A 25,826-nucleotide genomic window follows, 5' to 3' on the forward strand; every position below is an offset into this window, starting at 1 on the left:
GGACTGCGCTCTGATTGGCCTAGAGAAGAGAGTGGAGCTGGGCGAGTCGACGTGGGGAAAGGGGGCGGGGCTGGCGCTTGGTGATTGGCAAGCTCTCCCGTAATTTGCATTTCCGAGAGGCGGACCGCGCCCTAATTGGCCGTTAGGCTGTGGGGTGTGGCCTGTTTCCCTGTTATTCAGAAATACTGAACAATGAATAACTGTGTTTAATCCTTACAACTATCTGGAGTTGGCCAGATAGTTTTACAAAGAAACATGGCTCTGAAAGTTGTCAGCGCTAGTGAAGGATAATTGGAACCCAAATCTGTGCAACTTCAGAAGTCTAGACCATTCCACTACTCTCATGGAGAAATAGAATTAAAATGTTATGAGCAGTTACTATATGCTGGGCACTCTTCCACATACCATTGTATTGGCTCTTTCAGCCTCACAACCCTGTGAGAAGCCTCATCCTGTTTGCTGAAGGGCCTGGTAACTCCGTCTTGGCCTGTGCTCTTCCTGTACTTCCTCCCCACGTCTTTTTTTTTTATTAATTAGGCTGCGCAGGGTCTTATTTGCGAGAATCTTCGTTGCAGCATGCGGGATCTAGTTTCCTGACCAGGGATCGAAACTGGTTCCCCTGCGTTGGGAGCGGGGAGTCTTAACCACGGGACCACCAGGGAAGTCCATCCTCCCAGATCGCTTGTCTAGCATTTGAGGCTTTTCACAAAATGGTGCCCCAAACCCCTTCCCACTCTACTCCCTTCTCCTCAGGAAATTTCAGCAATCCCCACATTTCAATCACCATCACAGCTAATAACATCCAGACCCCCATTTCTAGACTGAAAGCTCAGTGCTCAGGGCTCCAGCCACTTCTTGGAACCCAGACACTCACTCCTCCCCACATGAGCTCCGAGTGTCCCCCACAAGCCCACACCTTCTCATGGGTTCCCTATGTTGGGAATGGCTCCACTGTCTACGAGTCAGTGAGTCAGATGCAGGTGCAGTCCTTGCCCCTTCCCTCTTCATCCTCCTTCATAGCCTGTCAGTCCTGGCTTTGTCCTTCCTGCTCTGCCTCTTTCTGCCCTGCCCTTTTTTCCATCCATGCACCCAGCCCAGCTCAGACCTCATGCTCTCTCACCTGGACCATGGCCCCAGCCTTCTCCCCACCTCCTGCCTCCAGCCTCACTCCATTATTATTCATCCTCTGTACAGGCTCAGAAGGTCTCTTTCCCACCCAGAGTTGATTCTGCCCCTTCCCTGATCACAGCACTTTCTTGGGCACTTGGCAGTAGAGTTCAAGCTGGTGTTCAAAACCCTTAATGGGCTCTTGTCTGCCTATCTTTTTTCTCACAACTCTAAAGCCTCAAATCCTTCCCTGGCTTTTTTTTTTTTTTTTTTTTAAATCCAAGCAACATGGTGCTGCCTATGGCTTTCTACACACAGAGGTGCTTTCCAACCACCTGGTCTTCACACACTTTTATCCCTCTGCCTGGGACACCCTCCCCCACCTCTGTTTACTATAACCAACCTTACCCATCTTCCAAGACTAAATGCAGATGTCACCTATTTGGGAAGAAATCTCTAACCTCCCAGGCTGGGTTAGGTGCTTTTCCTGAGCTCTCACAGAGCCTGTAGCTACCTCTATCACTGTCCTGCCTGGCTCAAAGCTCTCCCAAGGAAGCCTCTACAGTGCTGAAACTGTTCTATATCTTGACCCGGGTTTTGGTTTCATGGATGTTTACATGTGCAGTAATTTATCCAGCTGATACTTGATTTGTCCATTTATCATTGTATGTAAGTTATACCTCAATTACAAAGTAAATAACCAAAAACAAGTAATTAAATGTCCCCCAAACTCCCATCATCCTCAGGAGAAAAATCAATGCTCCTCAGCCTGGCATTGGAGGGTCTATTTTTCTGTCTTCTAAGGTCTAGCCATGGCAAATAGATGATCACTAAGTGTTTGCTGAATGAACAAATGGCACACCGTTTCCTGCTGGCCATTGGTGACATCTATGTGTGTGCCTGGCCCACATCTTGTTCTCCCTCTTTCTGCCAAGAGAGATGCTCTCCGAGTTGCCCTTGCAGCTAGGGGTGGTCATGCCAAACAGTTCTGGCCGATGAGACAGAGTCTGCTGCTGGCTCTGGGAAGGCTATTGCTTTTCTTTATAAAAAGGAAGAGATGTGTCCCCTTCTCCCTGCAGATATGACGTATGAAGCTACAACACCTGCCACCTCCTGAGCACAGGGGGAGGGCCAAGAGAGTCACAGAGAATCACAGCATGCTGGTCCCTGTGCTATGCAGACTGAGCTGTGGGTCCACAACTGCCCTCCTCCAGACTTGTTTTGTGAGGGAAATATAACCCCTAGTGCTTAATCCATTACTGGTTGTGTTTTGCTATTGTTAAGAAACGTAGTTGTCAACGTTAAAAAAACAAGAGACTTCACATAAAAACCCAATACAGGACTGTGGACCCTGCAGCACTGTATCTAGGGTCCCGGCAGTGGGATAATCCCAAATCACAGTGGCACACCCACGGGATTAACAGTAAAAAGAGCCCCTGTTAAATCACTGAACTAGACGCCGCTCTGAGGCGGCGGGATGCGTGCCTCACACTGGAGGCGGCTGGAGGTAGCAGAGCTGGAGGTGGGGCCAGGTGGGGGTCGGGGACTGGCCCAGCAGCCGGACCGAGAGCAGCAGCAGCAGTAGCAGTAGCAGCAGCAGCAGCAGGCCCAGGACTGGCGCCAGGATCAGCGGGTGCCGAGTGACTCTGTGGGGAGGCAGCACAGTGCTTGGGGGGCCCAGGGGAGCCCATGGTATCCCGGAAGTGCCCTGTCTGACCATCACCCTCCTTCTGGAGACGCCTTGGGGTGCACCTGAGCTGCTGGGGGTGCAGGGGGCGCAGGCAGAGGTGGCCCCAGACTGGCCTCCTGACTGGGACCAGCTCCTTCACCACCGGCACCAGGGCTTGCTGCAGCTCCGGCTCTGAGGGCCTGCTGGGGGGAAAGGAAGGCAGGGCGATGGTGCTGGACTTTTTCTCTGCCCCCAAGTCTGCCCCCAGGCCCTTGGGTCCCTCTACCTCTCAGGAGGGCTTCCTGGGATGTCTCCAGGGTGTGAGTCTCCCAGAGGGATGGGGAGATCCACCTGGAAGGACAAAGGAGACAAACTTGAGACACCGGGTCCTGGATTGGGAGCGGTGCTAGGTTCAGCCCGCTGGACAGAAGCGACCACATGGAAGGGGGTGGGACACAGTGGTTCAGTGCGTGAGCCTCCCGGAGACACACTGCTGCGTTGAGCTCCCAGCTCTGCCAGTTTCCTGCTATGTGTCCCTTGGCACGTTCCCCCATCTCTCCAGGCCCCACTTTCTCCATGTGCTGGATGGGGATGATGACGGCACCCACCTCACAGGGCTGAAGTGGAGAATGAGTGAGTGAATGTGGGCAAAAACCAAAAAATCAGGGGGCAGGCTCAGAACAGTGCCTGGCAGACAGTGAGCGTACAATAACTGCGTGAGCTACTCAACATTATTATTTCCATCTTCTATCTGATTCTGGAAGTATACAGGCTCCCTGAGGGCAGAGACCCCATATTCTTGAGGAGCCCAGCCCTGGGCTGGGCCTAGTCCACCGTGGATACTGTTGTTTTTTTTTTTTTTGCGGTACGCGAGCCTCTCACTGTTGTGGCCTCTCCCGTAGTGAAGCACAGGCTCCGGACGCGCAGGCTCAGCGGCCATGGCTCACGGGCCCAGCCGCTCCGCGGCATGTGGGATCCTCCCGGACCGGGGCACGAACCCGTGTCCCCTGCATCGGCAGGCGGACCCTCAACCACTGCGCCAGCAGGGAAGCCCCCATGTATACTCTTTGGGTCCATCTTCCTGCCCTGTGCCAGGCCCAGCAGGCACTTTAAGATTAAAGCCCCCAATACTCCTCCTGACTCACTTTCCCACCTCATCCCCCGTGTCTTTCTGAAAGGGCATCCCCTCTGCAGATCTCAGGCTTTCCCACCCATGCCTTTGCTCTGTGGATGATGATATGGTAATAACAATACAATAATAAATAAAGAGTTCCAGGAACACCAACCCCAGCCACTATCTTCACCACTGTCGCCTCCTGTGTGTCTGCTCTGTGCCAGGCACTTTACTACCTGATCCTTAACACTCATCCTCACCCTGAGAGCTGGGTAAAGATTGCTGTCGCACTAGCCGCGAGGAAACTGAGGTGAGGCCCCAGTCTCCATGGAAGGGAGCGTGGTGTGGTGGGAAAGAAGTGGGCTTGGGGTCAGGCTGCTCAGAGAGACCATGTTGGACGGTGTGGGCCCTGAAGGGTCCCAGGTGCCTGGAACGGAGGCTGGCGCACCTTCGGGGCTCACGGTTCTTATCTGAGGACTGCAGGCTTCTGACCTCGCCAAATTTCCTTCCCTCTCTTCCCTTGCCTAAGAATCAGGATTGTCACCTGCCACTTTGAGAAGCAAAGGAGCTGGTGTGGGTGGTACCGGGCAGGGCAGCTGTGACAGGTGCGGTGCCCCAAAGGAGTTCTGGGGCTGGCCAGGGAGGGCCCGGCCCTTCCTGAGTGTGGGCGCTTGTGCCTGTGCATTTTTGCAACCCGGGGGTGTAGCCACGTCTGTGGTGTAGCGGCTGCAGCCCTGTATGTGTGCTTGGGGGGTCCCCTGGGAACATTCTGGCCGCCCACTGGCCTGCAGCCTCCCTCTACAGCACCGTCTCCTCTCATTAGCTGCAGCGAGGGCATCGTTATCTCTTGGCCTGCTTGTGGGTGTGGGCAGGGGCTGGGGAGGAGCTGTGACTACAGCAGCCTCATCTGAGGGCCTGCAGTGGATGGTGCAGGGGACTGCGTACCATGACCGGGATCTCTGCTTCCTCTTCTTCCTCTCTCCTGGGTAACCTGGGGTGACAAGAAAGTCGCTGCAAGCATCTGTCTCCCCTGCCTGGTTCCCATTCGCCCGCTGTGTGGCAGAACCTTTAAAGGAGGGCTCTTAACATGGATGGGCACCGTGGAGAGACCTGGAGGATATCCTGGAGTTTGCCAACAAGCAAACTGTTGCGAGTAGGTCTCAGCATCTGTATTTTTTCAAGGGAATTTTCACCAAATTCTCCAGAGTATGTGACTCCTACAGGGTCAGGGGCCTCTCCACCTCATTGGCTTTCTCAGCTGCTACTTTCCCAGCTGATCCCCCAGTTGATCAGAGGCTTCTGGTTCTCTCACACCCAAAACACCAGAGACTCAGATCTCTCCGGGACACCACCCCCTGGCCCAGCTTCCTGCCTGGTGGGTTGGGCCATTTTCAGTCAGTCTCGGTCTTACTGGGTCTTGAGAACTGGGACTCCAGCTCAGACTTCCTTGACTCCAGAACCCAACTGTGTGGGCCCTGCCCCCATCCCAAATCATTTATCTTAAGTGTGCAAGCTCCAGCCTCTGCGCCTCCTATGGTCACAGCTGTCTGAGCCCCTGAAATGCCTCTCTGGGGACTCAGGCCTCAAGCTGGCCAGCCCTGACGTCCCTTGGAGACCCAGAGGTCCACAACACCTGCCAACCACCTTCGCTGGGGATCAGGGATCCAGCCTTCCAGCCTTAGCTACCAGCTTCAGGCCCAACACCCTCAGGATACAGCTGTTTCCTCAACTCCCATCCAATCCAGGCTCGTGGGCCCCAGCCTCTGCCCCAGTCAGACACACAGCTGTCTGATCCTCTGGGACTTCTATTCGGGGACCCCCAGCCCCTCTCTCAAGGTCCAAGCTCTCGCCCCTGGTCACGTCTAGGGGTCACAGGATTCACCACTTCCCTCACTCCCAGCTTCCCAATCTGTGGATCATGCTGCCCCTACCCACCGCACCCTGCTCGGATGTCCAGCCCCTACGCCAGCCCTTGTCTACGCCGCTGCTCAGCCCCCTCTTCCATTCCCTGGTGACGCTGGGGGAGGTCACAGCTCCAGGGCCCCCATCCTGCCCAATCTCAGCTTTCCCAGACAAGTCCAATTAGAGGCCGCGGCAGGCAGCCTCATTAGTCGCCGCAGCCGGGAGCCTGCAAGAGGGGAGGGGGAACAGAGAGGCACCGCAGGAAGGCAGAGGCCCCATGGAGGAGGGTGGGCCCAGACATCTAGTGCTTTCTCTATCCTCCGAGGCTGCACATGAGCCTCGTAACAGTCGGTAACAATCACAGGGCAGGGGTTCACTCCACCCCATCACAAAGTAACCGAGCTGGGATCTGAACCCAGGCTGTCTGATTCCAGAGCCCCTGATGATCTCCCAACTGTCTGGCTGCTCTCCTGGGGCACAGTCTTGGTCTCATTCATCCCACAGTTCCCTGGAGGCCTTGGGAGAGGTGTGTTCAGTGACAGTGACTTAGTGACTGAGCTGTCCCATCTGCCTGACAACTGTCTTCTTGTCTAAGGGCCTCCTATACGAATACCACTCCTAAAGGATCCCAAGCAGGGCCTCCTCCAAAAGTATTTCCCCCCAGGTGGGGTTGGGTGCTGGATGTCCTTCTGGAACGATCAGGGTCTGAGGGCAGGGCTGGGTCTCACTCATCCTGGTCTGCAGGCCCAGGGTGGCCTCAGCATGAAGGAACGAGGGAATGAGTGATGCACTCCCTCGGGGCTCTTCCAGGCCTTGTACTCTAGCCATCTGAGAGTTGGCGTCAGCTAGAGGCAGAGGGATGGCTCAGGGAGGACCAATCTTCTTACCACATTGATCGCTCCTTCCTTCCTTCATGAGGGTATGCAGGCTCTGCCTGGAAGTTTCTCTGTGGGAAAGAAAAGCTTAGGTCTCCCAGGCTGCAACACCTGCCAAGAATTCACCACCTGCTTCTAAGCCCTGCCCTCCTCTTGGGCCCCACTTGAGAGTGGCTCTAGCATCCCTCCAGGAGCAGAAAAGCCAGAAGCAGGACAGTTGTTCCAGCAAGCCCCTTTCTCCTTCAGGACCCAGGAGTTCAGGACCCCTGCGCCTCTCACACTCATCTGGGCCCCAAAGAGGCTCAACGTTTCCCTTCCAACACTCTTCTCCTCCCAAGTTCCCAGTCTTGGGGACCCAGGTCCCCCTCCATTTTCTCTGGAGACATCCATCCTTGCCTGTGGTCTCAACCACCAACTCGACACTTTTATAAGTACATCCCTGAGCTCCAGCCTTGTGCACCCACTGCCCCTGAGAAGCACCCCCCTATCCCTCAGGGTGCTTACCTCAGAGGGTGGCAAGCTAAGTTCAGCGTCTTTCTGTCTACTCCCTTCCCAGAATCCAGCGCCCTCAACCCCGCTGTCAGCAGGTCGGCAGCTCTGTCTCCCTGCCCCAGTTCTCTCTGCCTGTCCCTTTTTCTCTATCCCAAGGCCCTGGTCTGGCTCAACCTTCATCCTCTACCTCTGGATCACTTTCCCAGCCTCCTCCCTGGCCTCCCAGGCTCTCAGCCTCCAGTCAGTCCCCATGTGGCCCCAGAGGGGTCTTTCTACATCCAGAGGTGACCTGCCCCTCCCTACCCTCAGCCTTCCTGTGGCTTGATGGAGAAAAGCACAGACTCTCAGCTTCATTGACAGGGAATTCCTTTCATTATCCAGCCAGACCTCATCTCTCATTAGTCACCCCCACTGCCCTCTGCTCCACAAACATGTTATGTGGTTTCACGCTCTCACATCCTTGCATTTACTGTTCCCACTGCCTGGAAGACCTCTCCTTTATCACACCACTTAACTTCTTTCTTTCTTCAAAATAAACTCGTGTCAGTTTCCCTGTGATATCTCCTTCAGTCGCCTACCCAACATGGAAACTCTCTTCTCGAGGCTCCCACAGGGCCCGCCGCCCACGTCTAGCACATGGATCATCCTGCATTGGGATGGCCTGATTGCATGATCTCTACCAGGCCTTGAGCGCTGGAGAATCCAGGCCCTGAATGACTCCGCTCTGTATCCCCAGGAGCCAGCGCAGGCAGCACCGGGAGGCCCGGGTCAGCCTTCCCCTCCAGGAGGCAACGGACCACTCTCAGCAGAAGCTCGCTCTAATTTACACTTCCCCTGAGGAGCGTGGCTCCGCCCCCCACAAGCTGTGTGATCGCCCTCTGAGCCTCAGTTTCCCATGAGTAACAGGATGAGGGATGAGGGTGCCTAAATCTCGCAGAAGCAGTGGGAGAGGTCAGTGAGGAATCCCACAGGAGCGCTGGTGTCAAAGAGAAACAGAAGCTTCTCTCAACTCAGGGAAAAAGTGAACAGAGAAACGAGTTTGTCTTTTAAGGATGATGAACAGCTTTGAAGCAGTATAATTTTCAAGACAATACAGCGTTGTTTACAGAGCTGTTAGCAATATTTCCTTAAAAAAAGGAATTCTTCTGGCACTAACAGCTTAAAATCTCACTTTTCAGCTGTGAACACTGAAGATGAGTTGTCTTCGTTGTTTCAAACAACGTTTGAAATATTGTTCAGGTAATTACGGAAGTCATAAAACAATGGCTATTGTTGAATTCAAGATTACGTAGAGGGCTTGTTAAGTTTTTCTTAAAGGTGACATATTCAAAAGGTAAATGCTTACTGTACCTTTATGGTGTCAAGAAGAACAATTCACTTACTCCCTTCCCACTGTAGTCCCATTTTAAATAAGGTGATTCCTGACAGTGTATTTGAAATAAGGACAACAACCACTAGCATGCAATTTGTGTGTTTGCTTTGTTCACTTTTGTCTTCCACACCAGCAGGCCAGTCCCTAGAGGGCAGGGGTGGTGTCCTGTCTGGCTGGGGGCTCCTTGGCCAGCACCCAGCAGGCCCTCAGTCAACATCTGTCTATGAGATGGGGAACAGTGAAGGCACATGGTGTCCCAGGCCCCTCTCCCGGCCCCTGGATCCAGTGGTCTCAGAGTCCCTCCTGTGCTCACCTGCCCCCCAGTTGGGGCTTCAGGTGGAAACTCAGCTTCCTCATTGGTCTCATTGATGACCTCCTCCCACTGCCACACGCCACACAAAGGGTTGGAGAGATCGGCGGCTGCCACTTCCTGTTTCTGGGAGAGAAGAAGTTGTTTCTGAGGCCATGGAGAGTCAGATTAAGGCAGAAGACAGGTCAGAGGTGGGATGGAGATGGGCTGAGGCGTGAGGATGGGAGGTGGAAAGAAGGTGGTGTGAGAGGTTGGGCTGGGGATTCGGTGGGGGCAGCACCCGGCAGGGGTTTGGTGCTCAGACCAAGGACTGGGTTAGGGATGAAGTTAAGGACTGAGATGGTCCTGGGGGAACTGGGGTGGTGTGAGAGGGCTGGGTCAGAGTTGCCGCTGGCGGTGGGTTAGGGTGTTCTGGGGGTGTCAGGCCCACCTGCCGAATGGCCTGGATCTCCACACCCAGCGATGGTCGTGGCAGCTTGGTCCAGTCCACTCTCCTCACCTGAGCCCCTTCGGGTAGCCTGGCCACACAGTCAGGACGGGGAAAGCTGCCTCCATGCCTGCCCACCACCTGTCCGTCAGCCTATGCTGGGGTTGCTGCCCTGCCCACCTTGGGGCTGGAGGCCAGGGGTCCCTGTCCTGGGGCTCCCCTCCTGCCTCCTCCACCCCTGCCATTCCACTCACTCATCCAGCCCCTCATGGGTCTGACTCAGCTGCTCCTCCAGGTGTGAAATTTCCAGCCTCAGTTCCTGCAAAGGAAGAAGTGGGGGACCCCTGGGTCTCCATTTTTCCCCACCCCTCATGCCTGGGCTCCTCTTCCAAGGTCAGTTCCACTCCTGTGACTTCTTTGGGCTCCTCCAGACACATATTGCCAAGGGAGAAGGGGAAGAAACAGTGACAGAAACTTAGGAAGCCAAAGAGAGGCAAAGAGCAACAGGAACCCAGAAGGTAACCTATCAGTCAGGAAAATTAAGAAAAGGAAGGCAGAGATAAAACACATGGAAAAACGAGAGACACAGAAACAGATTCACAGAGAGGCAAGAGACACATGGGGTGCAAGAGACTCTGAAGACAAGGTATAGAGAGAGGAGTCGCCTCAGGAGACAGAGGGACTAGACCCAGAGAGAGGCCGAGACAAGAATCTAAACAAGCCCGGCAGAGATCAGAAATAGGAGGAGGGGAGATGTGGTGAGAAGTCACCCACAGAGAATGAAAGTGGATGGGAGGGATTTCCCTGGTGGTATAGTGGTTAAGAATCTGCCTTCCAATGCAGGGGACGTGGGTTCGATCCCTCGTTGGGGAACTAAGATCCCACCTGCCTTGGGGCAACTAAGTCCGCGTGCCACAGCTACTGAGCCTGCGTGCTCTGGAGCCCGCACACCACAACTAGAGAGAAGCCTGTGTGCCGCAACTAGAGAAGCCCGTGCGCTGCAACAGAGACCCCGTGTGCTGCAACTAAGACCCAACATAGCCAAATAAATAAATAAATATTAAAAAAAAAAAGGAATGTGGATAGGAGATGGAGATAGAGAGAGAGAAAGGAAGGAACAGAGGAAAGGTGAAAAGGCAGAGAGAGACAGAGAGGGAGAGAGACACACAGTCAAACAGTAGCGATGGAAGAAACAAGACGTGGAGACTTGGAAAAAGATCAACAGAGACAGAAGCAGGCAGCAAATCCCAGAGATGGCAAAAGAGAAGTGGGGAGAGTGGGGCCAGGCCAGTGGGTTACCTGGATTGTAGTTCTGTACTCCTCCAAGGTCTTGGCCAGACTCTCCGCGTGGCGAGTGCGCTGGGAAAGCCCAAAGCTGACTGAGACTGGGCCCAGCCCTCCAAAGACGCTGAGGCTGGGTGTTGGGGGGACAGGCGGGGTGGGTTTGGGGGAAGAGCTAGGGCCTGAGGGAGAGCACCAGTTTCCCGGGAACCACTCTGATCTCTCCTGGCTAATTATCCAAGGATTACAGCCAAGCAGGACTTCCCTTTGCAGACTTGGGGCAGGAGACACACAGAAGGCAAACGTTTTCCCCCAGCCCCCTCACCTCGGAGAGGATGGCGTCTCGCTGGCAAATGAGGCGTTCACACTCGTAGAGCTGCCGCTGCCAAGGAAGGAGCCCGTCCATCTGTCTGGCCTGCCCTCCCTGGCCTGCCCACTCTCCCGAGCCCCTCTCCTCAACCTCCAACCATGTCTCTGGACATCAGCTACACCGAGAGGGGTTTCAGCTGAGTTGCCCACTGGCCCTGGGAACCTGACGGCTTGACTGAAGTCCCTGATCTCACCAGACCACGGGGGCTGAAACTGGTGATTGTAAAAATGGCCTCGGGGTGGTAGGAAGTTGTCAAGGTGCTAGGGACGGGTGGCACCTTCAAAGCCTCTTTCTCCGTGGCCAGCTCCTCACTCCTCCTTTTCACTCCATCCTGCTCGGCCAGCAGCTTCTCGTTCTGAAAGAAGGGACCCTGGTCACATTCACTTCAGCAAATGGCCATGTTAATATTCATAGCTGACATTTGCTGAGCACTTGATGTGCCTTGGGCCTCATGCTCAGCACTGTCTATCTTTTAGCCCATTTAATCCTTCCAACCATCCTATGGGATCTCAGCTTTGATTTGCGGATGAAAAATCAAAATAGAGCTGCAAAAATGGAGATAAGATAGGATGCATGGGGTGGCTGTGAGGATTAAATGAGCTAATTATTATTGCTAATAGTTACTGAACACCTTGCCAGTGTTAGCTTATTTCTTATGCCCTATTTTAAAGATAAAGATGGGAATTCCCTGGCAGTCCATGGTGAAGACTCCACACTCTCACTGCTGAGGGCCTGGGTTCAATCCCTGGTTGGGGAGCTAAGATCCCACAAGCTGCGGGGCACAGCCCCCCCAAAAAATACCAGTATGATGAACCCCCATTATCCATCACCCAATTTCAATAATCATATACATTCTCCCCATTTATTTCTTCTATATTTTTCAAATTTTTTTGTTTTGTTTTGTTTAACCAGAGTATTTTAAAGTAAACCCCAGGCATCATATTATTTCACCTGTAACTACTCCAGCATTTGTATTTTCTACTTGAGGACTTTTCCTCTAGTAAAACCACAATACAGTGATCACTCTTAACAAAATTATTCATAATTCCTTAATATCATTGCACACCCAGTGCTCTTTTTTGGTTTCGGTTGTCTCACAAATGTCTTTTCACGTTTAGCTTCTTTGAATGAGGATCCAAACAAGGTCCACCACAGCTTTTGGTTGAAACCTCCCATTTCTTTTCATCTGACAGTGATCCCCAGCCTCCCCAGTCCTGGCATTTTTTCAGGTCCTTCATTTGTAGAAGAAACCAGGTCATTTGTCCTGTAGAATTGGTGCGTTTGGATTTGCTTTACTGTGTTCTTGTTCCCTGTGCAGGATATTTACCATGCTCCTCCCCCCTCATTATTTCCTATAAACTGATGTGTAGGTCCAGGGCCTTGTCCAGACTCCTGTTTAATTTTTGGAAGGAAGATTTCATGGATACTGCTATATGCGTTATACTGTGCCTTTCAGGAAGAATGTAAAGTCTGGCTGTCCCAATTATTAATTTTTACACTGTAATCATCCCCAGTTTTACAGAAGAAATTAAGGATTGGCGTGGCTAAGAAACTTGGCCAAGGTCACGTGGAGAGTAAGTGGACTCAAACCCAAATCTGATTCCAAATCCTGCACTTTTGTTGTTGTTGTTGTTTTGCAGTACACGGGCCTCTCACTGCTGTGGCCTCTTCCGTTGCGGAGCACAGGCTCCAGACGCGCAGGCTCAGCGGCCACGGCTCATGGGCCCAGCCGCTCCACAGCATGTGGGATCTTCCCGGACCGGGGCATGAACCTGCGTCCCCTGCATTGGCAGGTGGACTCGCAACCACTGTGCCACCAGGGAAGCCCGAATCCTGCACTTTTAACTCCCAGACTCCTCTGAGCCAGATGCAGCCCTGGATGAGAATGGGGAACGAGTTTCGTCCCTCATCTCAAGTTGCTCATCACTGGAGGTGGAGACCGACACAGAAGCAGATGATAATACATGAGGTGGGCCTAGGGCCCTGGGCCTTGTGGGAGCCCAGGCTTTGCAAGGAGGATGTACTGGGTCTGAGTCCTCAAGGGTAAAGAGAGTTATCTGCGAAAACAAGGGGGCTGGGAGAGGGCAGCCCACGCCAGCCACAAAATGGGATTTGAGAATAAAACAGACCAAATTCCAGTCTAGAGCTTCCAGGCACCAAAAACCTAGCAAGTTGCACTGAGTTTTGACATGAGGCAGTCACTGGGGAAAGCATTTCAGGAGCACGGAGGCAGTCGACTTACCCTTGGCCACATCCCTCCTCCTTGCGCCCCTAGGGATACCAAGGTCAGCTCCCCGCCTCACTCCAGCCTGGCTCAGCTCCAAGTCCTCCATCAGCCGCCTTCTCCCCCTCTCAGGCTCAGTGGGCCTGGGCTGCCAGGTGAAGGGCAGAGGAAGGACGGGCCAGGAATGCTGTGTCAACATCTGTCCACCTGGTCGGGATTTACAGGCTGGATCCTGGGCCACTCGGCAGGGAACCTGGTTACTCAGCCGCTCCTGCCTCCTTCTGCAGTAACCTGAGCCCTGCTCTGTACGTTCTCGTTCTCGTAGGAAAGCTGAGTGTCCCTTACTCCAGCATTATTCTACTGTAACTTGAGAACTTGATCTATAGATGGTCTGTAGGCAGCTGCTGAGAAGGGAAAGGTGGGGGAAGGGAACCAAGAATAGCTTGTTTATCAAGCGCCTAGGATGTCCCAGGCGCTGCTCAAGGCACTTGACCTGGCACAGGCCTTCTGGGCCAGGAGGAGGCAGAGACTGCCGGCTGCCATTCACCCTGCTTATTCCCTCTCCTACTTTCCTTGGGGGTCCACTATCCACGCGGGCAGGTGGGTCCCAGCCGCAGCTCTGGAGGTGAATCAAGATGGAAATCTCAGCAGATTCAGGACAGATACCCAGCTGGTTAGCTAACCCAGCAGCCATTCTCACCCCCTCTCACTCGTTTGCCTCCCACTCCAGAGGCTGAGGAAGGTCAGATATTATCCCAGCCTCTCGTCATGTAATCCAGTGAGCTGTGAGAGGAGTCTGCTGGTGCGGGGCTGGAGTGGAGGTGCTCCTGGAAAAATGTTTCCTTCTTATGAAGAGAGAGAGCCGTGAGAGGAGCATTTGTCCCTCTTTGTCCTGCTTTGAGTGAGAACGTGAGGTCTGGAGCTGTTGTAGCCATCCGTGATCCCGAGGCCACGGGCAGACAAACAAGTCAAAAAGCTGCCAAACCAGCCCAGAACCTTCAAAACCTCTTGTTAAGTTAATTAGTGTCCTTCAGACTGAAGCCACCGGTTCTTTGGTGCTTTCTTCTTCCGAGCTGAAAGTATCCCAGACCTATCGGTGGCTGTGTTATCCATGCCAGGGAGTGGTTCGGCTATAATCATTTGATGTCACTTTAGCCAATGAGATATGAGAGGGAGGTCCTGTCATGGGGCTTCAGGGAAAGTTTCTTCTTGTTCTTTTTTTTTCTTTCTTTTTTTTTTTTTTTTTTGCGGTACGCGGGCCTCTCTCTGTTGTGGCCTCACCCGTTGCGGAGCACAGGCTCCGGACGCGCAGGCTCAGCGGCCATGGCTCACGGGCCCAGCCGCTCCGCGGCATGTGGGATCTTCCCGGACCGGGGCACGAACCCGTGTCCCCTGCATCAGCAGGCGGACTCTCAACAACTGCGCCACCAGGGAAGCCCTCTTCTTGTTCTTAAAAAGAGATGTTTTGGGGGAGAGGGTGGGATGAATTGGGAGATTGGGATTGACATATATACACTAATATGTATAAAATAGATAACCAATGAGAACCTGCTGTATAGCACAGGGAACTCTACGGCACTTTGCTGTACGGTAGAAACCAACACAACGTTGTAAAACAACTATACCCCCAATAAAAGAGATGTTCTAGAAGAAACAGTCACATCCTGTCTGCACCCCATGCTTCACACCATGGCAGCCATCCTGCAGCGAGATTCCCATTGTCCCGACAGAGGGAATTTTCATGGAAGAGCCAGGGAATGATAGCGGAAAATTTTTTGGTTTACGTGTAAAAGCCATAATACAGACATAGGACAGAGATGTGGGAGGATCAGGCAGAATGAGTATTACTGCCTGGACTGGGCAGAGATCCTCAGCGCTGGAGGAGGAGTTCAGGAAGAGTCAAAGAAGAGAACAACAGAGTGAAAATAGGCCCTGAGGCCAGTCCCAAGTCCCAGGTTAGACGGCTGGACAGGATGGATGCAGTTGAACCACAGAACCTCTGGAACATCTGGGAATCTGAGAGAGGTGTTTCCCAGCTCAGTCTGTGAAGCAGCAAGGTGTGTGAAAAATAGAACAGAGATGGCTGTGTGAGGAGCTAAGGCACAGAAGGCCCAGTGAGGCCCCTATAGACACAAAGTCACAGGAAAGCAGCTAAACCTCCTCTGTGCCCCTAAAAGGGTGTGGAGGAACCCCAGTGGCATTTGTGGGTTGTCGGGTTCCGACGAGGGATACCACCAGCAGATGCAGTGAGGACAGTACATCCAGAGACCAGAAGGCAATGCCAGCCCCCCGGTGGATGCCAGCGTGCAGTGGTGACTAAGGCTAAGGACCAGATGGGACAACGAACATCAGTCTGTGACCAGCAGAGAGAACAGACATTGACTGAGGAGCACTGAGATGCTGCATGGATCTCCAGCAACTTAGATGCCACCTTCCGTGTGGGCTTTATTTCCACCTAAAAGGAGTAGGTGGACCCAGAATTAACTAAGACGATGTTTTCTGTCTCAGAATGGGGCTTGAGTCAGCCCTGAGGTTGGACTGGGCCTCTTCATGCTATGTGTTAGGCTCTGGGCTAAAAGTGGCCATTTAATCCCCACAACAATCCTGACGAACAGATACCCTTCTCTCCTGTTCTTAGAGAATAAAACTATGGCTCGGAAAGGGCACGTCACATACCTAAATGCTGTCTGTTGTGTAAGTGGCAGAGATGGGATTTGTTTTTTTTTTTTTGGTCGTGCTGTGCAGCATGCAGGATCTTAGTTCCCCAGCCAGGGATCGAACCCGTGTCCCCTGCAGTGGAAGCTCAGAGTCCTAACCACTGGACTGCCAGGGGATTCCCAGAGACGGGATTTGAATCAGGGCTGACTTTAAGGCCTGTGCTCTTTCCACCATAAAAAATATGAACAACACTAGCTATCTTCTAGTGAGCTCTTTCCATGTGTCCTGCCTTGTACCTAGCATCCTCTTGTTTAAATCTCACACAATCCAACCAGGGAGATTCCATTATTTTTCCCTTTCTCGCAGGTGAGGGCACTGAGGCACAGAGAAGGGCAGACTGGCCCATGCTTATGTAGGCAGCCTCACGTAACCGGGAGTCCGCCCCATGCCCCACCCTCTTACCGACTGTGGCAGTCCTCACATGCAGCCATGTGACCTTCAGGGACTTCACACATTGGGATTGGGCTTCTGAGGTCTCCCTCACCAGACTGAAGGGTGTTTGTTGCAGGCGGCTGGGGGTGTTTGGGGCAGCAATGGGTAGGGCAGGGAGATCCTGAGGACTGGGGAAGGGGTAGGGGTGGGCACTGGGCCTCAGCTCACCTCCTCCTGCAGACTCTCTATCTCAGCCACCAGCTGCTGCTGCTCCTTTTCCTGACCGAGCCCAGAGAGAGAACAAAGCCTTCTTTTCAGGCCTCCTTGCCCCCAGATTGCCCTTTTTCCACCCCTGGGCACACAACTTGGGCCTGGGTCACTGAAGAGCAGGACCGGGGGAATGCGTCTGGGGAGCCCTGCTGACTGCTGCTGTCCCCTTTGTCATGAGAGGGATGGCAAGTAGATCTGGATCCAAAGTCTGGGGAGCAGGGCCTGGACTGAGGGAGGAAGCCCGGGAGACCTCTGCCCTTTCCCACTCCATAGTCAGTCTCTGTTGCTCAGACTCCAAGATAGTAGGAAGAAGAGTGCACCTTTGTGCCTCTTGCCAGAAACCCACCGTCTGCCGGGCTTGGGCCAGAAGGCCGCGATTCTGTTCCTCCAGGCTCTTGGCCAGAGTCTTCAGGTCCTCCAGTTCCTCATCCAAGGCCTTGGCAAACTGCAGAGCCTGTTGGGTACTGAGTGGGGGCGGGGGCAGGTGGGCCACACGGGAGAGAGGAAGACAGAGATCACAGACGTAGATCCACTCAGAGCAACAGAGAAATCCCAGACAGAGACCCAGAGAAAAAAGGAGGGAAAGAGACTGAGTGTGGGGGACAGAAACCCAGTTTCTACCTAAAATACTAAGAAAGTGGCAGTGAGCCTGTGCCTGTGGGCAGGTGGGACACGGGGGTGTGCAGGAGGGTGGGCGGGGCCGGGCCCACCTGCGGAGCTGCTTGCGCAAAGCCAAAATTTCCTCCCCAAGGTGCAGGGAACCCTCCTCGGCTGTCTCCACACTGCGCTGCAGTTTGGCGTTCTCCCCAGCCAGCCGGCGGTTGCTGAGCTCCAAGTCCTCCAGGCTGCTCAGGAGGTCAGCTGTGGCGGGCCTGGGGACAGGGAAGGTCCAGGGTCACTGCCCACAGCCCTGGCCTCCTTTCCCCAGGTCGGGGTAGGTGTTGGTGTCGGGGAGATGCGGCTCTTCTAGAGAAAGAGAAATAGGAGACTGCCCCACTCTCCCTGTGCTATTAGCACAGTCTGTGTCCCTCACCCACTTCCCGAAGGACCCCAAGCCTTAGGCCAGGCCCTGGGCCCTAGGCAGGCTGGAGGGCATGGGCAGGGGGAGGGCAGGGAGGGGCTGAGGATAGGTACAACTCGGGTCTGGGGTCTTCGCCTCCGAAGCTCTCCAGGTTGGCTGGATCCTCAGCTTCTGAGCATCCTGGAGGGAGACAGACAGAGGGTGGTGGGCTCCCAGGTGGCCTGAGATGTTGGATTGCTGCAGGATTCCGGCCTTGGTCTTCCTTTGGCCTCCATCCTCAGATTCACTCTGGGTGATCCCATCTGCTCCTGGGGTTGCAATTATACACACCATCCAGAAAGCCTCTTGCTCATGGGTACCTTGAGCTCAGACTGGATCTCCCCATAGCCCCCAACCACCCCACATTCATCATGCCCAACATTGGGCAGCACCTCAACTGCCCCAAACTTGTCTGTCCTCCCAGTTCTCCCACTCACCCACCCAGCCCCTGGGCTGTCCTGGCTCCCTCACTCCTCCTGCCTCAGGCCTCTCCTTCTCCCCCTGGATCCTCACCACAGCCTCCTCCCTGGACTCCTGGCCTCCAGCCTCTCCTCCCCGGGAGCTGACCTGCCCCTTCCCTGCTCACAGCCCGGTTGGAGGAGGTTCCAGAGAATAACAAGAAAGCTATATTTTTTGACTTTTGTTTTGTTTTTATAAGCCTGGAGAAATAGAACATGAACACTTTTTTATGGAGCACCTCCTGTGTGTGAAGACTTTGGGGTAGAATGGTGAGCAAACCAGCCAACCAAACAGCAGGGCAGGTAATGAGTCAGATAATCAGATTTCTGCAGGGGAGGACTGCAGGTCTGTGCTGAGGGAGCTGGACAGAAAGGGACCTTAGCCTGCAGCATCCCAGGCCTTCCCCACCAGGGCTTCCCTATCAGGTGTGAAGGATTAGAGAAGACACGGAAAGTTTACGCTGAGAAACAGCCTGAGCTGAGGCCAGGCCGGAGTGGGGCAGTGCCAGCAACAAGACCAGAGGGACCTTGAATGCAGGGACTAGAGTACAGGGAGGGGCCGGCTTGATGATGGTGATGAAGATGATGATGAGAGGTAGGAGGGGCCTCTGTAACAGGGCTCGTGTTAGGAGGAGTTGGAAAGAACCCGTGAGGAAAAAAACAAATAAACCCCAAAGCTCAGGGCAGCTGGGAGGCAGTCATGTCATGGAGGCACCTAGAAAGCCAAACTCGCAGCTCCAGGTTAGAGCAAAGGTCTCTGGAGTCCTGCCCCATCCCCTGCTCTGCCCCTGGGTGGGAAGTTCCCCACACTGTCTGACCCTGGGCCTGCCTGCTTCATTCTATATATAACAATCTCACCAGATGGCAGTTGCTGGGAGGTCAGGGTTCCCTCAAAGGCGGTCTCCTCTTCCAGCTCTAATCCCCTGTATCAAAGGGATGAGGCTTAGAGCTCCCTGCAACAACCCGCCCACTCCTGACCAGCCACTGGCAGGGGGATGGCGGGTGGTGGGAGGGGACAGGTCAGGTAAGAGTGAGCACCGTGGGGAGGAAGGTGAGGCCAGATGGCAAGCGCCCGGGGCCAGATGGAAAAGCAGGAGGGGCAAGGACTGGGTTTGGAGGAGGGATGGGGACAGGCCTCTGTCAGCCCCTTAACAATCACCCTTCTCCTCCTTCCAGCCCATTTTATTTCTGCCCCCAGACTCCCTCTGCCTCCCAATTTCAGGCACTTTGTCCTCAGAACCCCCTCCCAACCCCATCTCTACTTTTCTCTCCTCCTCAGCTTCCTTCCAACTACAGCAGGTCGCTGTGCCCAAAGGGTGCTGGCTGCAGTAAGCAGGTATGAGGTTAGATCTTAGGAAGGGTTTCCTGGGGGAGGGGGGAGGTGCGGGGACCCACCCATCCCGCTGACAGGCAGCAATCCAGTCCCGCATGATGACCAGGAAGGTGTCCAAGTCCACAGTGGCCTGAGGGCCCTCGCCATTGGGGTCCAGGCTGCAGGCCAGTGTTTGGAGGCGTGCATCCTGGGGACCCCGTCCCGTCACAGCCTCCAGGTAGGCTAGTACATGGGTCACAGCCACAGTGCCTGGGGAGAAAGCAGGCTGTGAGGGAGTCGGGCAGGTGAGGGGTGGGGGATCGGGACAGGCAATGGCTTTGAAGTGGGACCACTGGCTGGGCTGGTGGCACCCCAGCACCATGGCCCTTGGGCAATGGGGCCCAGTCATCCCCACCTCAGAAGGTGGACTGAAGAGGACCAGCTGTGCCCCACCAGGTCCACAGTGGCTGCCCTTCCTCCCTCTCCCAGGCCCCAAAGCCCCACCCTCCTCTGTTAACGTTCCCCAAGTTTCCTCCCCTCACTGTCCTTGTCCTGAAAGGCCTCCATCCCCTTATCCATTTCCTTCCGGAAGCTTCCCACAATCATCCACTTCACCCTAGCCCATCCCTCTCGCTATGGCTCCCCAGTTCCCAGCCGCCCATCTCCATCCCTCATAATTCCTTGATTCTCTGACCTGTCCTCTGGGGGTCACAAGCTTCAAACGTGGAGTTGAGTATTTGTTCCTCTAAGCTGAGTGGTGTCCCCAGGCTCCCCTCCTCTGGCTGGTCCAAGAGGTACACTGAGGAGACAAGAGTGCCAGCCCACCTATGAGGAGGGGGGACGATGAAGAGCAAAGAGGGGTGACCCCAGGTCCTGGCTCCTGCAGAGGGAAAGGAATTCATTTCAAGCTGCCTGGAGTTTGGGCTGGTGGGGAACCGCAGGAAGCTTTGGGTGGCAGCCGCAATGTGAGGGTCTTTGAGTCACCTCCTCCATCCCCTGACCTGGGAATGTGGGCCCCATCTTTCAGGCCAGGAAGTGCCCCTGCTGTTGAATCCTTTGTGTTCAATTGGCTCACGAGCCCAGATACTGAACAAAGACTCTGAGTACAGCCTTTCCTCCTCTCTTCCCCTGCTTCCCAGGCTCGGCTCAGAGGGGGCTAAGGGTGAAGGAGGGCAAAGAAGAGAGGATTCTGGGAGAAGCCGAGGGTGAAGGTGGGCCCAGGAGCCAGGAACAATCCAATATCGCGCGGGCAGCCTGGATCGATCACTCCCGGCAGCATCTCCGGTCTCCCAGCCTGCCTCGGGGCTGGGTCTCTCTCCTTCCCACATCCCTGAGGCTGGCGACATCAGTGCCCACGGCCTGGGGCCTGAAACGAAGGGGGATGGGGCAATCCAGGCAGGGTGGGTGGGTGGGGAGCAGTTAGGAGCTCAGAGTCCAGCTTCATGACTGTGAGCAAGTCTTTTCTCCTTTTGGAGCCTCAGTTTCCCCACCGGTAAAATGGGTGGGTAGAGTGACCTCCCCTCCCCAGGGATGGGAGGGCTAGGTCTATGTATTTGAAGAGCACCCCCTCTCCCCTGCCTCTGCACAATGTGAATATCCTGGGGTCTGTTTGTCCACTGCTGTATCCACACATAACAGGCACTCAACCAATGCTCCAAGATATAGAAGGAGCCTGTATATTCTCTACCCCAGGACCCACTGGGCCAGCCCAGCCTCTTTCCCAGGGCTGGAAGTGACCTATGAGGCTCCCTGCCCTGACCCTGGACAGCTGGGTATAGCAGAGGGCCAAGCACAGGCTGCAAGGTCTGACAGACTCAGGGGGCAATCTGGGCAAGGGACTCAGGCTCTTGGAGCCTCAGTTTCTTCCTCCAGAAAATGGGTGGCGGGGTGGTTACTTCGCTCCTGGAGGAGATGAGATAAAATCTGGAAAGGTCCTGGCAGAGGGCCTGGCACATGGTGGAAGCTCAATAATAAAACTGAACATGTATTCAGCCTTTAATAGGAGCCAGGCCCCTTCTGAGCATCTTACACGAACCATGGTGGCTGCTATTATTAGCTCCACTTTAAAGATAAGGATACTTAGAGACGGGCAAGTTAGAAACTTGCCCAAGGTCACATGTTCAACATATGAGTGCCCTTTCTCATCCCTCTGATTCTTCAAGGGTTCTTTGTAGTGAGCTAAAATTTGTCCCCTTGGGTTTGAACTCATGCTTCTAGGGAAGGGGAGTGGGAATGTATAGTTGGGGGAGACACCTCCTCTCACTGTGCCCCCATGTTATGGAGGAGGACCCTGAGGCCCAGTGAGGTCACCCAGGACTGGCTGGCTCCAGATGTCGTGGGATCTGAGGATCTGCATGTATCTACAGTGCAGATGTGACACTCTGCCTCCCGGGGCCCCTCAGGAAGATGTCACTCTGCTTCTCTCCTGTCTTCTTTCCTTCATTTCCTTCCTCAGTGTCTCTAGCTCTGTCTCTGTCCTGTCCCTTTTCTAGTTTTTTCTCTCTGGCTCTTTCTCCCCATCCTCCTCCCCATCTCTCTGTCCCCTGAGTCCTGCCTGCCTGTCTCCATGTCCACCGCTCCCATTTTCTTCCCTGTCTCTGTGTTTCTTTCCCCACACCTCAGCGACTCTCCGTTCCCTGAGCCTTCTCTCTCCCTCCTCCGCTGTCTCGTCTCTCTCCCCCCTTGCCTTCCTCGGTCTCCATCCCTTCTGGGTGTGTTCCTCCCTTTCCTTCGGGAGCCTCCCAAAGCTGGCTCAGCCCTTGGCCATGGGTTCCTCGGTGGCCGCACGCCCTCTGCTGGTGCAGACGAAGTTTAGATGTTTAGATGTTGGTCCCTCGGTCAGCCTGCCCTCACTTCCCGAACCCCGGTGTCTGCCTCCTACCTTCTTATCTGGAGAGCCTCCTGAGGCCAGAGTCCAGGCCTGCTAGGAGCCTCTAAGAAAGGGGTCTTGCCTCTCCTCTAGGATGGCAGTCTCCCTCGAGCTCTCTCACTTAATAGATGAGTTTCAGGAAGGGCAACCCAGCATCTTCCTCCTGAAGCCGCTTTCACACCCATTTGGTCTGCATCCATCCAATTATTCAAGGACTTAGCAACTGGGTTCCTATTACATGTCAGGCATTGCTCCAGTGCAGCGTGACCAACAGGGCAGCCGCTGGCCACAGTGGTTCTTGAGACCTGAACTGCGGTGAGTGTAAATTGAGGTGCTCTATCAGTGTAAACCAGATTTTGAAGACTTAGTATGAAAAAAAGAGAATGACTCCAACACATTTTTATATTGTTGTATGCTGAAAGGATACTGTTTTGGATATATGGGGTTAAATAAAATCTATTATTGCCATTCATTTTGTCTGTTTCTTTTTTTTTCTTTCAATGTGGCTACTAACAAAATTTTAAATTACATATATGGCTCGCACATTGACCAGCGCAGCTCTAGGGACTGGGAATACCAGAGTGAATAAAACCGAGGCTGCCCTGTGGAGCTCAGGTTCTAGTGGGGGAGACAGAGTCTAAACAGACAGACAAATAGATGTCAGTGCTATGAAGAGAAGTAAAGCAGGAAAGGGGAGAGAGTGCGACAGGGCAGCTGCTTTACAGAAAGCAGAGATCTGAAAGAAGTGAGGGTAGCCTGTGGGTCACTGGAGAGGGTGCTCCAGGCAGGGGGCACAGCGCATGCAGAGGCTTCTACTCTCGCAGTCTGGCCTCCCCAGAGCAAATGAAATAAGGTGTCCAGGCAGGTGGGCACACAGCAGGCACTTCATCGAGGATCCCTCCCTACCGCCCACCCTGCCTTGAGGTGGAGGCTCAGCCACCCCAGGCCACCTCTCCCAAGTCCCCAAGTCACAGCCTGGTGTCCCATCCACCCACTCCTCCCTCTTCATCCTCCCACGGGACAAACAGGGACACAGCCACTTACCTTCGGCAGCAGGGCCACCCGCCTGGCTCTCTGGCAGGTCCATGGGCCACCCCCGCTGCTCTGCAGCTGCTGGCGAAGCTAACAGCTCCCCCACATCACTGGGAGGGACCGAAAAGGGACCAGCTTCTTCAAGAGATCCTGGAAGGACAAACAGGGGAATGGCCTCCCCAGACCAGCCACCCGTGGATGAAGACCTGCCCTGCCCCACCTGTGCGCCAGGCCGCTCTGGATTCTCAGAACCAGTTTGCCTACCCCTGCCTGGACCAGTGTAGCTCCCACTCAGACCTGTTTTATGGACTGGACGTGTGAGCTGGGAAAATGGGGGGCCCAAGGAGTGGGCGGCAGAGATCAAAGGGGGTAGGGTCACTCCTTCCTGCCATCCCTCCTCCTCGCAGTTTGTCAAGTTCCCCAGCCCTGTCCCTCCTGCCCAGTGACTCTCCCCTGACCCCTCCTCTCCTTCCCTATGGCCCCTGGTCAGGCCTCAGCCTCTCCCCCTGGGCCCTTGACCCAGCTTCCTGACTCCAGTCTCCCGCCCCAATCCATCCTCACAGGGCCCCAGAGCTACCCGCCCCTCCCCTGCTCAATGTCTTTCCACAGCGCCCAAGCACTCCGTGGACAAAGCCTAGACCTTGGACTCGATATCCAAGGCCCTTCATGGCCTGATCCCACCTGTCTCCCTGACCCCAAATCCCACTTGCTGCTCCAGCAACTCTGAACTGTGTGCTGTTCCCCAAACTGAGCCAGTTCTTCCCACCTCCAGGTCTCTGCCTGGGACATCCTCTTCACTGGCCCTTCCTGTCTCAGCTCCCATGTCCCCTCCTCTGGAAAACGTTTCCGAAAGAGGGGCTGTCCCTGGGTTCTCACACCACCCTGGGCTACTGACATTCTTGCCCTATCAGCTTGTATTTGGAACTGCTGGCTTCGCCTGTGAGTTTGATCCCCACCTCTCTCCTGCTCCCAGCCCTCCCATGGCTCCCTAGTGCCCTCAGGACTATGTCCAGCCCCTCAGGCTGGTGCAGCACAGAGCGGTCCCTGAAACTCCTGGCTTCTTCTTGCCACTTTTCTCTCCACTGGCCGACCTCCAGGTCCCTCACGGCCCATATAGGGACCCAGCATCTTCCCACGGTCCTCCCAGGCCCAGGCTCCCAGCTCCTCTGGAGAGCCTTCCTTGAGTGCCTAGAGCAGTTAGGGACTCCCTCCTTTGTGCCCTGACAGTGCCCTGTCCTGCTTCCATCATACCCAGGTTGACCATAAGACTTACTGTCCCAACTCCAGGACACTTTCAAGAGTGAAAGGGGAGCTACGAATAATGACAACAGACAATGGCGCCCATATAAGGCTGAACTGGGCACACTGGGGCACATGGTCAACATACGGTCACCTGGGGCCTGTCTGTCCTCACCCCACCCACTCAGCCCCCCCTTTCCTCACCAAGTACTCCCCATGCCCTGCTCTCCCTGGTGCCAGACGGGGTCCACAGCTGTGGAGTGCACACTTCCTGGTGGCTTTTAGAAGGTCCTAGAAAAAGGGGTCTTTCAAGAGAGACCCTTCCAGAGTGTGGACCAGGCTGGGGGGTGCAGAAGGGGGGTGACGGCTGTGGGGCCTGAGTGGGGAAGGGTCCCTGCGAACGAGGGTGCTGACAGGCCCTGGGAGCCTCTGACAGGGCTTGGGGGACACACTCCTGGTGAGGGACCGAGGGAGGCTCTGGTGGACCTCAGGGGTCTTTGACGGGGAGATTCTAGCAGGAGGAGGACCCAAGCAAGCATTGTGGGGATTTCAAGGGGGTCTCTGACTGGATTTCTGGGGAGTCTCCGGATTTCGGGGGAGGGCGTCTCTAACACGATTTTGGAGGGGAATCTGACAGGATTTTTGGTTTCTGGGGACCTCTGGCAGGACTTGGGGGGAGGGTTCTGATAGGAGTTGGGAGGAGCGAAACAGGGTTTGGGGGGGTGTCTCTGACAGGCTCTGAGGGAGAAGTCTGACAGAATTTCTAGAAGATTCTGACAGGATTTCAGGGGTCATCTACAAGATTTCCTGGGGGGTTCCTTTCAGTATTTCTGAGGGGATCTGGTCAGGATTTCAAAAAGACTTTTAACAAGCCTTAGAAGGCCCTGATATTGGGGACTCTCCCCTAGGACTTGGGGGCTCTGCCAGGATTTCAGGAGGGGCTCTGACCCGGCTGGTCCGGGGAACCTCGCCACGGCCAGGGCGCACCTGAGGCCACGTCCCAGTCTAGGGACACAGCTGAGGGCCACGAACGACAAACAAACGGCCCCTGGGTCGTTGAGGAGAGACGCCTGCGCTGACCCCGCCCGGAAAAGCAAAGGCGGCGGGGTGGGACCGAGAGCGCGCGCGGCGTCTCAGAGCTCCTCCCCCGACGCAGGCGCACACGGGGGCCAGGCGTGCGCGGGTGTAGTCGGTTACCTGTAAGGCCGCGCATGCGTAGGGCTGCCGGGGCGCGCGACCAGGCTCGTGAAGGGGGCGCATGCGTATTGGCCGAGCGGGCGAAGGGTGAAGGGACTACAGCTGCCGGGAGAGGGCGGCGGAGGCTGCGTCACGTGCGCTGGAATCTTCTCTACG

At 54.9% G+C, this 25,826-nt stretch overlaps 1 protein-coding gene across 4 annotated transcripts; it reads right to left on the bottom strand.

Annotated features, from left to right (window-relative positions):
* Nucleotides 1-1,751: 1,751 nt before the first annotated feature.
* KASH5 (KASH domain containing 5) lies at nucleotides 1,752-23,368 on the bottom strand. 4 transcript variants are annotated; one of them, XM_060130116.1, is made up of 19 exons: nucleotides 23,247-23,368; nucleotides 20,028-20,132; nucleotides 19,417-19,603; nucleotides 18,880-18,944; nucleotides 17,638-17,704; nucleotides 17,214-17,375; nucleotides 16,850-16,967; nucleotides 16,462-16,512; nucleotides 11,197-11,274; nucleotides 10,875-10,931; nucleotides 10,568-10,627; nucleotides 9,523-9,587; nucleotides 9,272-9,359; nucleotides 8,845-8,961; nucleotides 6,680-6,738; nucleotides 4,836-4,881; nucleotides 3,063-3,127; nucleotides 2,860-2,979; nucleotides 1,752-2,753 (listed from the first exon to the last, which is right to left on the bottom strand). In XM_060130116.1, the coding sequence occupies exons 1-19, from the start codon at nucleotides 23,287-23,289 to the stop codon at nucleotides 2,594-2,596; spliced, it is 1,713 nt and encodes a 570-aa protein (XP_059986099.1). In that variant the 5' UTR covers nucleotides 23,290-23,368; the 3' UTR covers nucleotides 1,752-2,593. The 4 variants fall into 4 exon arrangements, with proteins under 4 accessions (XP_059986099.1, XP_059986098.1, XP_059986097.1 ...); XM_060130115.1 differs by having other exon boundaries at nucleotides 8,845-8,967; XM_060130114.1 differs by having other exon boundaries at nucleotides 1,752-2,979.
* Between the last annotated feature and the right edge of the window lie 2,458 nt (nucleotides 23,369-25,826).

This window comes from Lagenorhynchus albirostris, chromosome 19, assembly GCF_949774975.1.
Source record: "Lagenorhynchus albirostris chromosome 19, mLagAlb1.1, whole genome shotgun sequence".
Taxonomy (NCBI): domain Eukaryota; kingdom Metazoa; phylum Chordata; class Mammalia; order Artiodactyla; family Delphinidae; genus Lagenorhynchus; species Lagenorhynchus albirostris.